The 13,059-nt window shown below is 44.3% G+C and overlaps 1 protein-coding gene across 1 annotated transcript in view; it reads right to left on the reverse strand.

The window, feature by feature from the left end:
* LOC121376369 overlaps window positions 1-13,059 on the reverse strand; it is a 114,939-nt gene that overhangs the window by 33,203 nt on the left and 68,677 nt on the right. The window contains exons 24-32 of the mRNA XM_041504216.1: window positions 12,636-12,836; window positions 11,035-11,488; window positions 9,570-9,848; window positions 7,807-8,886; window positions 5,913-6,391; window positions 4,657-4,831; window positions 3,141-3,925; window positions 1,686-2,150; window positions 408-563 (exon numbers count right to left, since the gene is read on the reverse strand). Of these exons, the coding sequence (XP_041360150.1) occupies window positions 408-563; window positions 1,686-2,150; window positions 3,141-3,925; window positions 4,657-4,831; window positions 5,913-6,391; window positions 7,807-8,886; window positions 9,570-9,848; window positions 11,035-11,488; window positions 12,636-12,836 (4,074 nt within the window). The remainder of the gene's footprint in view (window positions 1-407; window positions 564-1,685; window positions 2,151-3,140; window positions 3,926-4,656; window positions 4,832-5,912; window positions 6,392-7,806; window positions 8,887-9,569; window positions 9,849-11,034; window positions 11,489-12,635; window positions 12,837-13,059) is intronic.

Raw genomic sequence — 13,059 nt, forward strand, 5'->3', positions numbered from 1 at the left:
TATTGCTGCATTTTTCAACAGTTAATATCTTCACATAAAGCATGGGTAAAGCATGATCAATAAATTAAACAGAAAAATTCAAGACAAGTTCAACCAAACTGCATGCTGCCATCCAAATGACTACATAGTCACTTTCGCATAATTCCTGTGTAATAAGAAGACAAATATGCGAACCAATATACCACATTTTGTTTTATGAATCTGAACCAAATCAAATGATCTACATATTATACGTTTCATTTTCTTCTACAAAATAATAGTCTTTAAATAACTGCTTTATTACTGGTTAGCTTATCAAAAGAATAATGCTAAAATATCTTTGTGTAGTTTCTAAATTCTAATAGAGTGACATAATACCTTCTTGTAATATAATGCAATGTAACAAATTATGTTACTTTTAAAAATACCTTCTTATTAATTTTCTTAATGGCTCTTAGGCTTCTGGGATTGTCAGATACGATAACCTCATCCAGTGCATTTCTGTTCCACACGAGGAAGGGAAACTGTTTGGGAGTGAGGAACGGGGTCTTCATCACATCAAGACCATCCTCCCCATAGTAGAACTAACAACAGGAAAATAGTATAACAATAACTACTAAAACACACAACACATGAAGACCATCCTGCCCATAATAGAATTAACAACAGGAAAATAGTATTTATAACAATGACTACTAAAACACACAACACATCAAGACCATCCTTCCCATAGTAGACCTAACAACAGGAAAATAGTATAACAATAACTACTAAAACACACAACACATCACAACCATCCTCCCCATAGTAGAAGAACAGGAAAATAGTATTTATAACAATGACTACTAAAACACACAACACATCAAGACCATCCTTCCCATAGTAGACCTAACAACAGGAAAATAGAATTTATAACAATAACTACTAAAATGCACAACACATCAAGATCATCCTCCCCATAGTAGACCTAACAACAGGAAAATAGTATAACTATAACTACTAAAACACACAACACATCAAGATCATCCTCCCCATAGTAGAACTAACAACAGGAAAATAGTATAACTATAACTACTAAAACACACATCACATCAAGACCATCCTCCCATGGTAGAACTAACAACATAAAAATATTACAACATTCATGTAAGCTGACAACATTTTAACAGCAATATTTAAAAAACCCTTTTCAATGCAAAACTAAATATATTTTTAACAAATTACTATCAAAGTATACAGTTTAAATTTCATTTTTAATACAGGTTTGAAGTCAGAAAGCTAGGACAACCAACTGAATTGTCACTAGTAACTGATACCAATACTGGGAATCTAAAGGCAGAACTGCCTGTACAATTGTTTTAATATATTTGATCCTTTATCCCTATAACAAGAAGATGTAATCTGATGTCAACTTTTTAATTTTTTATTTACAATGAAATTGTTTTTGTGAAAAACGTTATAGCGTATTTTCAATGCCAAAATATGCATTTAGGACAAAATCGTATGTCAAATCATATCGTATCTCTGCACAAGGCAGAATCGAAAGGATGTTAGGCAATTGTTATTGCTTCCATGATCCACTATTAGGCACTCGTCCTCAAAAGGATCGCCACTGCCCTAGAAGATCCGTAACAAAATCAGCGTTGATCAATTTGGCTGAATTTTTAATAACATTTTTACGTGGAACTGGTTGTGGTGGGGAGTACAATCATGTAGCACTGATTGTAGTAGGAGCAGTACACAGCTTGTAATATACCACACATGGAACTGGTTGTGGTGGACAGTACAATCATGTAGCACTGATTGTGGTAGGAGCAGTACACAGCTTGTAATATACCACACGTGGAACTGGTTGTGGTGGGCAGTACAATCATGTAGCACTGATTGTGGTAGGAGCAGTACACAGCTTGTAATATACCACACGTGGAACTGGTTGTGGTGGGCAGTACAATCATGTAGCACTGATTGTGGTAGGAGCAGTACACAGCTTGTAATATACCACACGTGGAACTGGTTGTGGTAGGAGCAGTACACAGCTTGTAATATACCAGCACGTGGAACTGGTTGTGGTGGGCAGTACAATCATGTAGCACTGATTGTGGGGAGTAGGAGCAGTACACAGCTTGTAATATACCACACGTGGAACTGGTTGTGGTAGGAGCAGTACACAGCTTGTAATATACACAGCAATATACCACACGTGGAACTGGTTGTGGTGGGGAGTACAATCATGTAGCACTGATTGTGGTAGGAGCAGTACACAGCTTGTAATATACGACACGTGGAACTGGTTGTGGTGTGGGGGGGAGTACAATCATGTAGCACTGATTGTGGTAGGAGCAGTACACAGCTTGAAATATACCACACGTGGAACTGGTTGTGGTGGGCAGTACAATCATGTAGCACTGATTGTGGTAGGAGCAGTACACAGCTTGTAATATACCACACGTGGAACTGGTTGTGGTGGGGAGTACAATCATGTAGCACTGATTGTAGTAGGAGCAGTACACAGCTTGAAATACACCACACGTGGAACTGGTTGTGGTAGGAGCAGTACACAGCTTGTAATATACGACACGTGGAACTGGTTGTGGTGGGGAGTACAATCATGTAGCACTGATTGTGGTAGGAGCAGTACACAGCTTGTAATATACGACATATGGAACTGGTTGTGGTGGGGAGTACAATCATGTAGCACTGATTGTGGTAGGAGCAGTACACAGCTTGTAATATACGACATATGGAACTGGTTGTGGTGGGCAGTACAATCATGTAGCACTGATTGTGGTAGGAGCAGTACACAGCTTGTAATATACACAGCTTGTAATATACCACACGTGGAACTGGTTGTGGTGGGGAGTACAATCATGTAGCACTGATTGTAGTAGGAGCAGTACACAGCTTGTAATATACCACACGTGGAACTGGTTGTGGTGGGGAGTACAATCATGTAGCACTGATTGTGGTAGGAGCAGTACACAGCTTGTAATATACGACATATGGAACTGGTTGTGGTGGGCAGTACAATCATGTAGCACTGATTGTGGTAGGAGCAGTACACAGCTTGAAATATACCACACGTGGAACTGGTTGTGGTGGGCAGTACAATCATGTAGCACTGATTGTGGTAGGAGCAGTACACAGCTTGAAATACACCACACGTGGAACTGGTTGTGGTAGGAGCAGTACACAGCTTGTAATATACGACACGTGGAACTGGTTGTGGTGGGGAGTACAATCATGTAGCACTGATTGTGGTAGGAGCAGTACACAGCTTGTAATATACGACACATGGAACTGGTTGTGGTGGGCAGTACAAATATACATGGTGGGGAGTACACCACATGTAGCACTGTTGTGGTAGGAGCAGTACACAGCTTGTAATACACAGACACGTGGAACTGGTTGTGGTGGAGCAGTACAATCATGTAGCACTGATTGTGGTAGAGCAGTACACAGCTTGTAATATACCACACGTGGAACTGGTTGTGGTGGGCAGTACAATCATGTAGCACTGATTGTGGTAGGAGCAGTACACAGCTTGAAATACACCACACGTGGAACTGGTTGTGGTAGGAGCAGTACACAGCTTGTAATATACGACACGACATATGGAACTGGTTGTGGTGGGCAGTACAATCATGTAGCACTGATTGTGGTAGGAGCAGTACACAGCTTGTAATATACCACACGTGGAACTGGTTGTGGTGGGAGCAGTACAGTACAATCATGTAGCACTGATTGTGGTAGGAGCAGTACACAGCTTGTAATATACCACACGTGGAACTGGTTGTGGTGGGGAGTACAATCATGTAGCACAGCTTGTAATATACGACACGTGGAACTGGTTGTGGTGGGAGTACAATCATGTACACTGATTGTGGTAGGAGCAGTGTAATATACGACACGTGGAACTGGTTGTGGTGGGCAGTACAATCATGTAGCACTGATTGTGGTACACAGCTTGTAATATACACAGCTGGTTGTGGTATACAGTACACAGCATGTAATATACGCACTGGAACTGGTTGTGGTGGGCAGTACAATCATGTAGCACTGATTGTGGTAGGAGCAGTACACAGCTTGTAATATACCACACGTGGAACTGGTTGTGGTAGGAGCAGTACACAGCTTGTAATATACGTGGAACTGGTGTGTGGGGTACAGTACAATCATGTAGCACTGATTGTGGTAGGAGCAGTACACAGCTTGTAATATACCACACGTGGAACTGGTTGTGGTGGGCAGTACAATCATGTAGCACTGATTGTGGTAGGAGCAGTACACAGCTTGAAATACACCACACGTGGAACTGGTTGTGGTAGGAGCAGTACACAGCTTGTAATATACGACATATGGAACTGGTTGTGGTGGGGAGTACAATCATGTAGCACTGATTGTGGTAGGAGCAGTACACAGCTTGTAATATACGACACGTGGAACTGGTTGTGGTGGGGTACAGTACAATCATGTAGCACTGATGGTGTGGTAGGAGCAGTACACAGCTTGTAATTATTGACACGTGGAACTGGTTGTGGTGGGCAGTACAATCATGTAGCACTGATTGTGGTAGGAGCAGTACACAGCTTGTAATATACCACACGTGGAACTGGTTGTGGTGGGCAGTACAATCATGTAGCACTGATTGTGGTAGGAGCAGTACACAGCTTGAAATACACCACACGTGGAACTGGTTGTGGTAGGAGCAGTACACAGCTTGTAATATACGACACGTGGAACTGGTTGTGGTGGGGAGTACAATCATGTAGCACTGATTGTGGTAGGAGCAGTACACAGCTTGTAATATACGACACGTGGAACTGGTTGTGGTGGGGAGTACAATCATGTAGCACTGATTGTAGGAGCAGTACACAGCTTGTAATATACGACATATGGAACTGGTTGTGGTGGGCAGTACAATCATGTAGCACTGATTGTGGTAGGAGCAGTACACAGCTTGAAATACACCACACGTGGAACTGGTTGTGGTAGGAGCAGTACACAGCTTGTAATATACGACATATGGAACTGGTTGTGGTGGGCAGTACAATCATGTAGCACTGATTGTGGTAGGAGCAGTACACAGCTTGTAATATACCACACTGGTTGTGGTGGGCAGTACAATCATGTGAACTGGTTATACGTGGTGGTTGTGGTGGGCAGTACAATCATGTAGCACTGATTGTGGTAGGAGCAGTACACAGCTTGAGCAGTACACAGCTTGTAATATACCACACGTGGAACTGGTTGTGGTGGGGAGTACAATCATGTAGCACTGATTGTAGTAGGAGCAGTACACAGCTTGTAATATACGACATATGGAACTGGTTGTGGTGGGCAGTACAATCATGTAGCACTGATTGTGGTAGGAGCAGTACACAGCTTGTAATATACCGCACGTGGAATTGGTTGTGGTGGGCAGTACAATCATGTAGCACTGATTGTGGTAGGAGCAGTACACAGCTTGAAATACACCACACGTGGAACTGGTTGTGGTAGGAGCAGTACACAGCTTGTAATATACGACACGTGGAACTGGTTGTGGTGGGGAGTACAATCATGTAGCACTGATTGTGGTAGGAGCAGTACACAGCTTGTAATATACCACACGTGGAACTGGTTGTGGTAGGAGCAGCAGTACACAGCTTGTAATATACGACACTGGAACTTGTGGTAGGGCAGTACAATCTTGTAATACTGATTGGAACTGGTTGTGGTAGGAGCAGTACACAGCTTGTAATATACGACATATGGAACTGGTTGTGGTGGACAGTACAATCATGTAGCACTGATTGTGGTAGGAGCAGTACACAGCTTGTAATATACCACACGTGGAACTGGTTGTGGTGGGGAGTACAATCATGTAGCACTGATTGTGGTAGGAGCAGTACACAGCTTGAATATACACCACAACTGGTTGTGGTGGGGAGTACAATCATGTAGCACTGATTGTGGTAGGAGCAGTACACAGCTTGTAATATACGACATATGGAACTGGTTGTGGTGGGCAGTACAATCATGTAGCACTGATTGTGGTAGGAGCAGTACACAGCTTGTAATATACCGCACGTGGAACTGGTTGTGGTGGGCAGTACAATCATGTAGCACTGATTGTGGTAGGAGCAGTACACAGCTTGAAATACACCACACGTGGATTGTGGTAGGAGCAGTACACAGTAATATACGACACGTGGAACACAGGTTGGGAGTACAATCATGTAGCACTGATTGTGGTAGGAGCAGTACACAGCTTGTAATATACGACACGTGGAACTGGTTGTGGTGGGGAGTACAATCATGTAGCACTGATTGTGGTAGGAGCAGTACACAGCTTGTAATATACGACATATGGAACTGGTTGTGGTGGGCAGTACAATCATGTAGCACTGATTGTGGTAGGAGCAGTACACAGCTTGAAATACACCACACGTGGAACTGGTTGTGGTAGGAGCAGTACACAGCTTGTAATATACGACACGTGGAACTGGTTGTGGTGGGGAGTACAATCATGTAGCACTGATTGTGGTAGGAGTACACAGCTTGTAGGAACTACAGCAGTACACAGCTTGTAATATACGACACGTGGAACTGGTTGTGGTGGGCAGTACAATCATGTAGCACTGATTGTGGTAGGAGCAGTACACAGCTTGTAATATACGACACGTGGAACTGGTTGTGGTGGGCAGTACAATCATGTAGCACTGATTGTGGTAGGAGCAGTACACAGCTTGAAATACACCACACGTGGAACTGGTTGTGGTAGGAGCAGTACACAGCTTGTAATATACGACACGTGGAACTGGTTGTGGTGGGGAGTACAATCATGTACACTGATTGTGGTAGGAGCAGTACACAGCTTGTAATATACGACACGTGGAACTGTTGTGGTGGGCAGTACAATGTAGCACTGATTGTGGTAGGAGCAGTACACAGCTTGAAATACACCACACGTGGAACTGGTTGTGGTAGGAGCAGTACACAGCTTGTAATATACGACACGTGGAACTGGTTGTGGTGGGCAGTACAATCATGTAGCACTGATTGTGGTAGGAGCAGTACACAGCTTGTAATATACCACACGTGGAACTGGTTGTGGTGGGCAGTACAATCATGTAGCACTGATTGTGTAGTAGAGCAGTACACAGCTTGTAATATACGACATAATGGAACTGGTTGTGGTGGGCAGTACAATCATGTAGCACTGATTGTAGTAGGAGCAGTACACAGCTTGTAATACACCACACGTGGAACTGGTTGTGGTGGTAGCACTGATACAGTACAGCTTGTAATATACGACATATGGAACTGGTTGTGGTGGGCAGTACAATCATGTAGCACTGATTGTGGTAGGAGCAGTACACAGCTTGTAATATACCACACGTGGAACTGGTTGTGGTGGGCAGTACAATCATGTAGCACTGATTGTGGTAGGAGCAGTACACAGCTTGAAATACACCACACGTGGAACTGGTTGTGGTAGGAGCAGTACACAGCTTGTAATATACGACACGTGGAACTGGTTGTGGTGGGGAGTACAATCATGTAGCACTGATTGTGGTAGGAGCAGTACACAGCTTGTAATATACGACATATGGAACTGGTTGTGGTGGGGAGTACAATCATGTAGCACTGATTGTAGTAGGAGCAGTACACAGCTTGTAATATACGACATATGGAACTGGTTGTGGTGGATAGTACAATCATGTAGCACTGATTGTGGTAGGAGCAGTACACAGCTTGTAATATACCACACGTGGAACTGGTTGTGGTGGGCAGTACAATCATGTAGCACTGATTGTGGTAGGAGCAGTACACAGCTTGAAATACACCACACGTGGAACTGGTTGTGGTAGGAGCAGTACACAGCTTGTAATATACGACACGTGGAACTGGTTGTGGTGGGCAGTACAATCATGTAGCACTGATTGTGGTAGGAGCAGTACACAGCTTGTAATATACGACATATGGAACTGGTTGTGGTGGGCAGTACAATCATGTAGCACTGATTGTGGTAGGAGCAGTACACAGCTTGAAATACACCACACGTGGAACTGGTTGTGGTGGGGAGTACAATCATGTAGCACTGATTGTAGTAGGAGCAGTACACAGCTTGTAATATACCACACATGGAACTGGTTGTGGTGGGCAGTACAATCATGTAGCACTGATTGTAACTGGTTGTGGTGGGTAGGAGCAGTACACAGCTTGAAATACACCACACGTGGAACTGGTTGTGGTAGGAGCAGTACACAGCTTGTAATATACGACATATGGAACTGGTTGTGGTGGGCAGTACAATCATGTAGCACTGATTGTGGTAGGAGCAGTACACAGCTTGTAATATACCACACGTGGAACTGGTTGTGGTGGGGAGTACAATCATGTAGCACTGATTGTGGTAGGAGCAGTACACAGCTTGTAATATACCACACGTGGAACTGGTTGTGGTAGGAGCAGTACACAGCTTGTAATATACGACACGTGGAATGGTTGTGGTGGGCATCATGTAGCACTGATTGTGGTAGGAGCAGTACACAGCTTGTAATATACGACACGTGGAACTGGTTGTGGTGGGCAGTACAATCATGTAGCACTGATTGTGGTAGGAGCAGTACACAGCTTGTAATATACCACACGTGGAACTGGTTGTGGTGGGCAGTACAATCATGTAGCACTGATTGTGGTAGGAGCAGTACACAGCTTGTACACCACACGTGGAACTGTTGTGGTAGGAGCAGTACACAGCTTGTAATATACGACACGTGGAACTGGTTGTGGTGGGGAGTACAATCATGTAGCACTGATTGTGGTAGGAGCAGTACACAGCTTGTAATATACCACACGTGGAACTGGTTGTGGTGGGCAGTACAATCATGTAGCACTGATTGTGGTAGGAGCAGTACACAGCTTGTAATACACACGTGGACACACATCATGTGGAAGTACAATGGTTGTGGTAGGAGCAGTACACAGCTTGTAATATACGACACGTGGAACTGGTTGTGGTGGGGAGTACAATCATGTAGCACTGATTGTGGTAGGAGCAGTACACAGCTTGTAATATACACGTGGAACTGTGGAACTGGTTGTGGTGGGAGCAGTACAATCATGTAGCACTGATTGTGGTAGGAGCAGTACACAGCTTGAAATACACACACTGGTTGTGGTGGGCAGTACAATGGTGATTGTGGTAGGAGCAGTACACAGCTTGTAATATACGACATATGGAACTGGTTGTGGTGGGCAGTACAATCATGTAGCACTGATTGTGGTAGGAGCAGTACACAGCTTGAAATACACCACACGTGGAACTGGTTGTGGTGGGGAGTACAATCATGTAGCACTGATTGTAGTAGGAGCAGTACACAGCTTGAAATACACCACACGTGGAACTGGTTGTGGTAGGAGCAGTACACAGCTTGTAATATACGACATATGGAACTGGTTGTGGTGGGCAGTACAATCATGTAGCACTGATTGTGGTAGGAGCAGTACACAGCTTGTAATATACCGCACGTGGAACTGGTTGTGGTGGGCAGTACAATCATGTAGCACTGATTGTGGTAGGAGCAGTACACAGCTTGAAATACACCACACGTGGAACTGGTTGTGGTAGGAGCAGTACACAGCTTGTAATATACGACACGTGGAACTGGTTGTGGTGGGCAGTACAATCATGTAGCACTGATTGTGGTAGGAGCAGTACACAGCTTGTAATATACGACACGTGGAACTGGTTGTGGTGGGCAGTACAATCATGTAGCACTGATTGTGGTAGGAGCAGTACACAGCTTGTAATATACCACACGTGGAACTGGTTGTGGTGGGGAGTACAATCATGTAGCACTTGTTGTAGGAGCAGTATACAGCTTGTAATATACCACACAATCATGTGGAACTGGTTGTGGTGGGTGGTGGGCAGTACAATCATGTAGCACTGATTGTGGTAGGAGCAGTACACAGCTTGAAATACACCACACGTGGAACTGGTTGTGGTAGGAGCAGTACACAGCTTGTAATATACGACATATGGAACTGGTTGTGGTGGGCAGTACAATCATGTAGCACTGATTGTGGTAGGAGCAGTACACAGCTTGTAATATACCGCACGTGGAACTGGTTGTGGTGGGCAGTACAATCATGTAGCACTGATTGTGGTAGGAGCAGTACACAGCTTGAAATACACCACACGTGGAACTGGTTGTGGTAGGAGCAGTACACAGCTTGTAATATACGACACGTGGAACTGGTTGTGGTGGGGAGTACAATCATGTAGCACTGATTGTGGTAGGAGCAGTACACAGCTTGTAATATACGACATATGGAACTGGTTGTGGTGGGGAGTACAATCATGTAGCACTGATTGTGGTAGGAGCAGTACACAGCTTGTAACCACACGTGGAACTGGTTGTGGTGGGCACAATCATGTACACTATGTGGAACTGGTTGTAATGTGGAACTGGTGGTGGAGGGGTAGTACAATCATGTAGCACTGATTGTGGTAGGAGCAGTACACAGCTTGTAATATACGACACGTGGAACTGGTTGTGGTGGACAGTACAATCATGTAGCACTGATTGTGGTAGGAGCAGTACACAGCTTGTAATATACCACACGTGGAACTGGTTGTGGTGGGGAGTACAATCATGTAGCACTGATACAGTACACAGTAATGTGGAATACAGTACAATCATGTAGCACTGATTGTGGTAGGAGCAGTACACAGCTTGTAATATACCACACGTGGAACTGGTTGTGGTGGGCAGTACAATCATGTAGCACTGATTGTGGTAGGAGCAGTACACAGCTTGTAATATACGACACTGGTTGTGGTGGGGAGTACAATCATGTAGGAACAGTGCTTGTTATACCACACGTGGTGGTTGTGGTGGGCAGTACAATCATGTAGCACTGATTGTGGTAGGAGCAGTACACAGCTTGTAATACACCACACGTGGAACTGGTTGTGGTAGGAGCAGTACACAGCTACAACATGTGGAACTGGTTGTGGTGGGCAGTACAATCATGTAGCACTGATTGTGGTAGGAGCAGTACACAGCTTGACACCACACGTGGAACTGGTTGTGGTAGGAGCAGTACACAGCTTGTAATATACGACACGGTAGGAACTGGTTGTGGTGGGGAGTACAATCATGTAGCACTGGTTGTGGTAGGAGCAGTACACAGCTTGTAATATACGACACGTGGAACTGGTTGTGGTGGGCAGTACAATGGTAGCACTGTTGTGGTAGGAGCAGTACACAGCTTGTAATATAGCACTGAACTGGTTGTGGTGGGCAGTACAGTACACAGCTTGTAATATACGACACGTGGAACTGGTTGTGGTGGGGAGTACAATCATGTAGCACTGATTGTGGTAGGAGCAGTACACAGCTTGTAATATACCACACGTGGAACTGGTTGTGGTGGGGAGTACAATCATGTAGCACTGATTGTAGTAGGAGCAGTACACAGCTTGTAATATACCACACGAGTACACAGCTTGGAACTGGTTGTGGTGGGCAGTACAATCATGTAGCACTGACATTTGTCTAGCCATCAACAATGTGCAATGTTCAGGGCACCACAGCATTTGTCTAGCCGTCAACAATGTGTAATGTTCAGGGCACCACAGCATTTGTCTAGCCATCAACAATGTGCAATGTTCAGGGCACCACAGCATTTGTCTAGTGGTCAACAATGTGCAATGTTCAGGGCACCACAGCCTCTGTCTTGCCATCAACAATGTGCAATGTTCAGGGCACCACAGCATTTGTCTAGCCATCAACATTGTCCTATGTTCAGGGCACCACAGCATTTGTCTAGCCGTCAACAATGTGTAATGTTCAGGGCACCACAGCATTTGTCTAGCCATCAACAATATGCAATGTTCAGTGCACCACAGCATTTGTCTAGCCATCAACATTGTCCTATGTTCAGGGCACCACAGCATTTGTCTAGCCGTCAACAATGTGTAATGTTCAGGGCACCACAGCATTTGTCTAGCCATCAACAATATGCAATGTTCAGGGCACCACAGCATTTGTCTAGCCGTCAACAATGTGCAATGTTCAGGGCACCACAGCCTTTGTCTTGCCATCAACAATGTGCAATGTTCAGGGCACCACAGCATTTGTCTAGCCATCAACAATGTGCAATGTTCAGGACACCGCAGCATTTGTCTAGCCATCAACAATGTCCAATGTTTAGGACACCATAGCATTTGTCTAGCCATCAACAATGTCCTATGTTCAGGGCACCACAGCAAGTAAAGTGGGCAACCACGTCACTTGCCATCAGTGCTATGGTAAAATTTAAACTCTGGCAGTACAGAAACAAGACAGCACATACAATGGCTCTAGTTGTAACCCTAACCTATACCTTCTATACTCGGGCACTTCGCATTATCTATCTCAGTCAGCTAGCACCAACCCTGAGGTTCACTTGATTCTGCAGTGCTCGGAAAAGCTCATTAATCCACAACTTCTTGTGTTCACAACAACTCTGTGTGTTCACAACAACTTGTGTTCACAACAACTCCTTGAGTGGCGTTCATGAGGCACTCATTGTGTAGGTATATGCCCACCAGTCTAAACTCCATTACTTAATTTCCTGCACACACACAGGTTAATTGTCATAAACTAAGGATTACCCACCTCTCTCCCTGCCATGCAGTGAAAGAAATACTCCGGTGGTGCAATACCAGTCAGAAAGCGTCCAGTCACAAATCCCCCTGCCCTGGGGGTTGGGTCGTAGGGTAGAAACGAGGGGAGGGCTCTTCCACACATCATCAGAGGGGGTCTGCGACCTTCCAACTCAATCTGACCCAACAGGCAGGAAATCTGCATACTGTTTACCTATAAACATATAGATCAATAATTAACAGAAATCTGCATACTGTTTACCTATAAACATATAGATCAATAATTAACAGAAATCTGCATACTGTTTACCTATAAACATATAGATCAATAATTAACAGACATCTGCATACCGTTTACCTATAAACATATAGATCAATAATTAACAGAAATCTGCATACTGTTTACCTATAAACATATAGATCAATAATTAACAGAA

This window comes from Gigantopelta aegis, chromosome 6 (assembly GCF_016097555.1).
Source record: "Gigantopelta aegis isolate Gae_Host chromosome 6, Gae_host_genome, whole genome shotgun sequence".
Taxonomy (NCBI): Eukaryota; Metazoa; Mollusca; class Gastropoda; order Neomphalida; family Peltospiridae; genus Gigantopelta; species Gigantopelta aegis.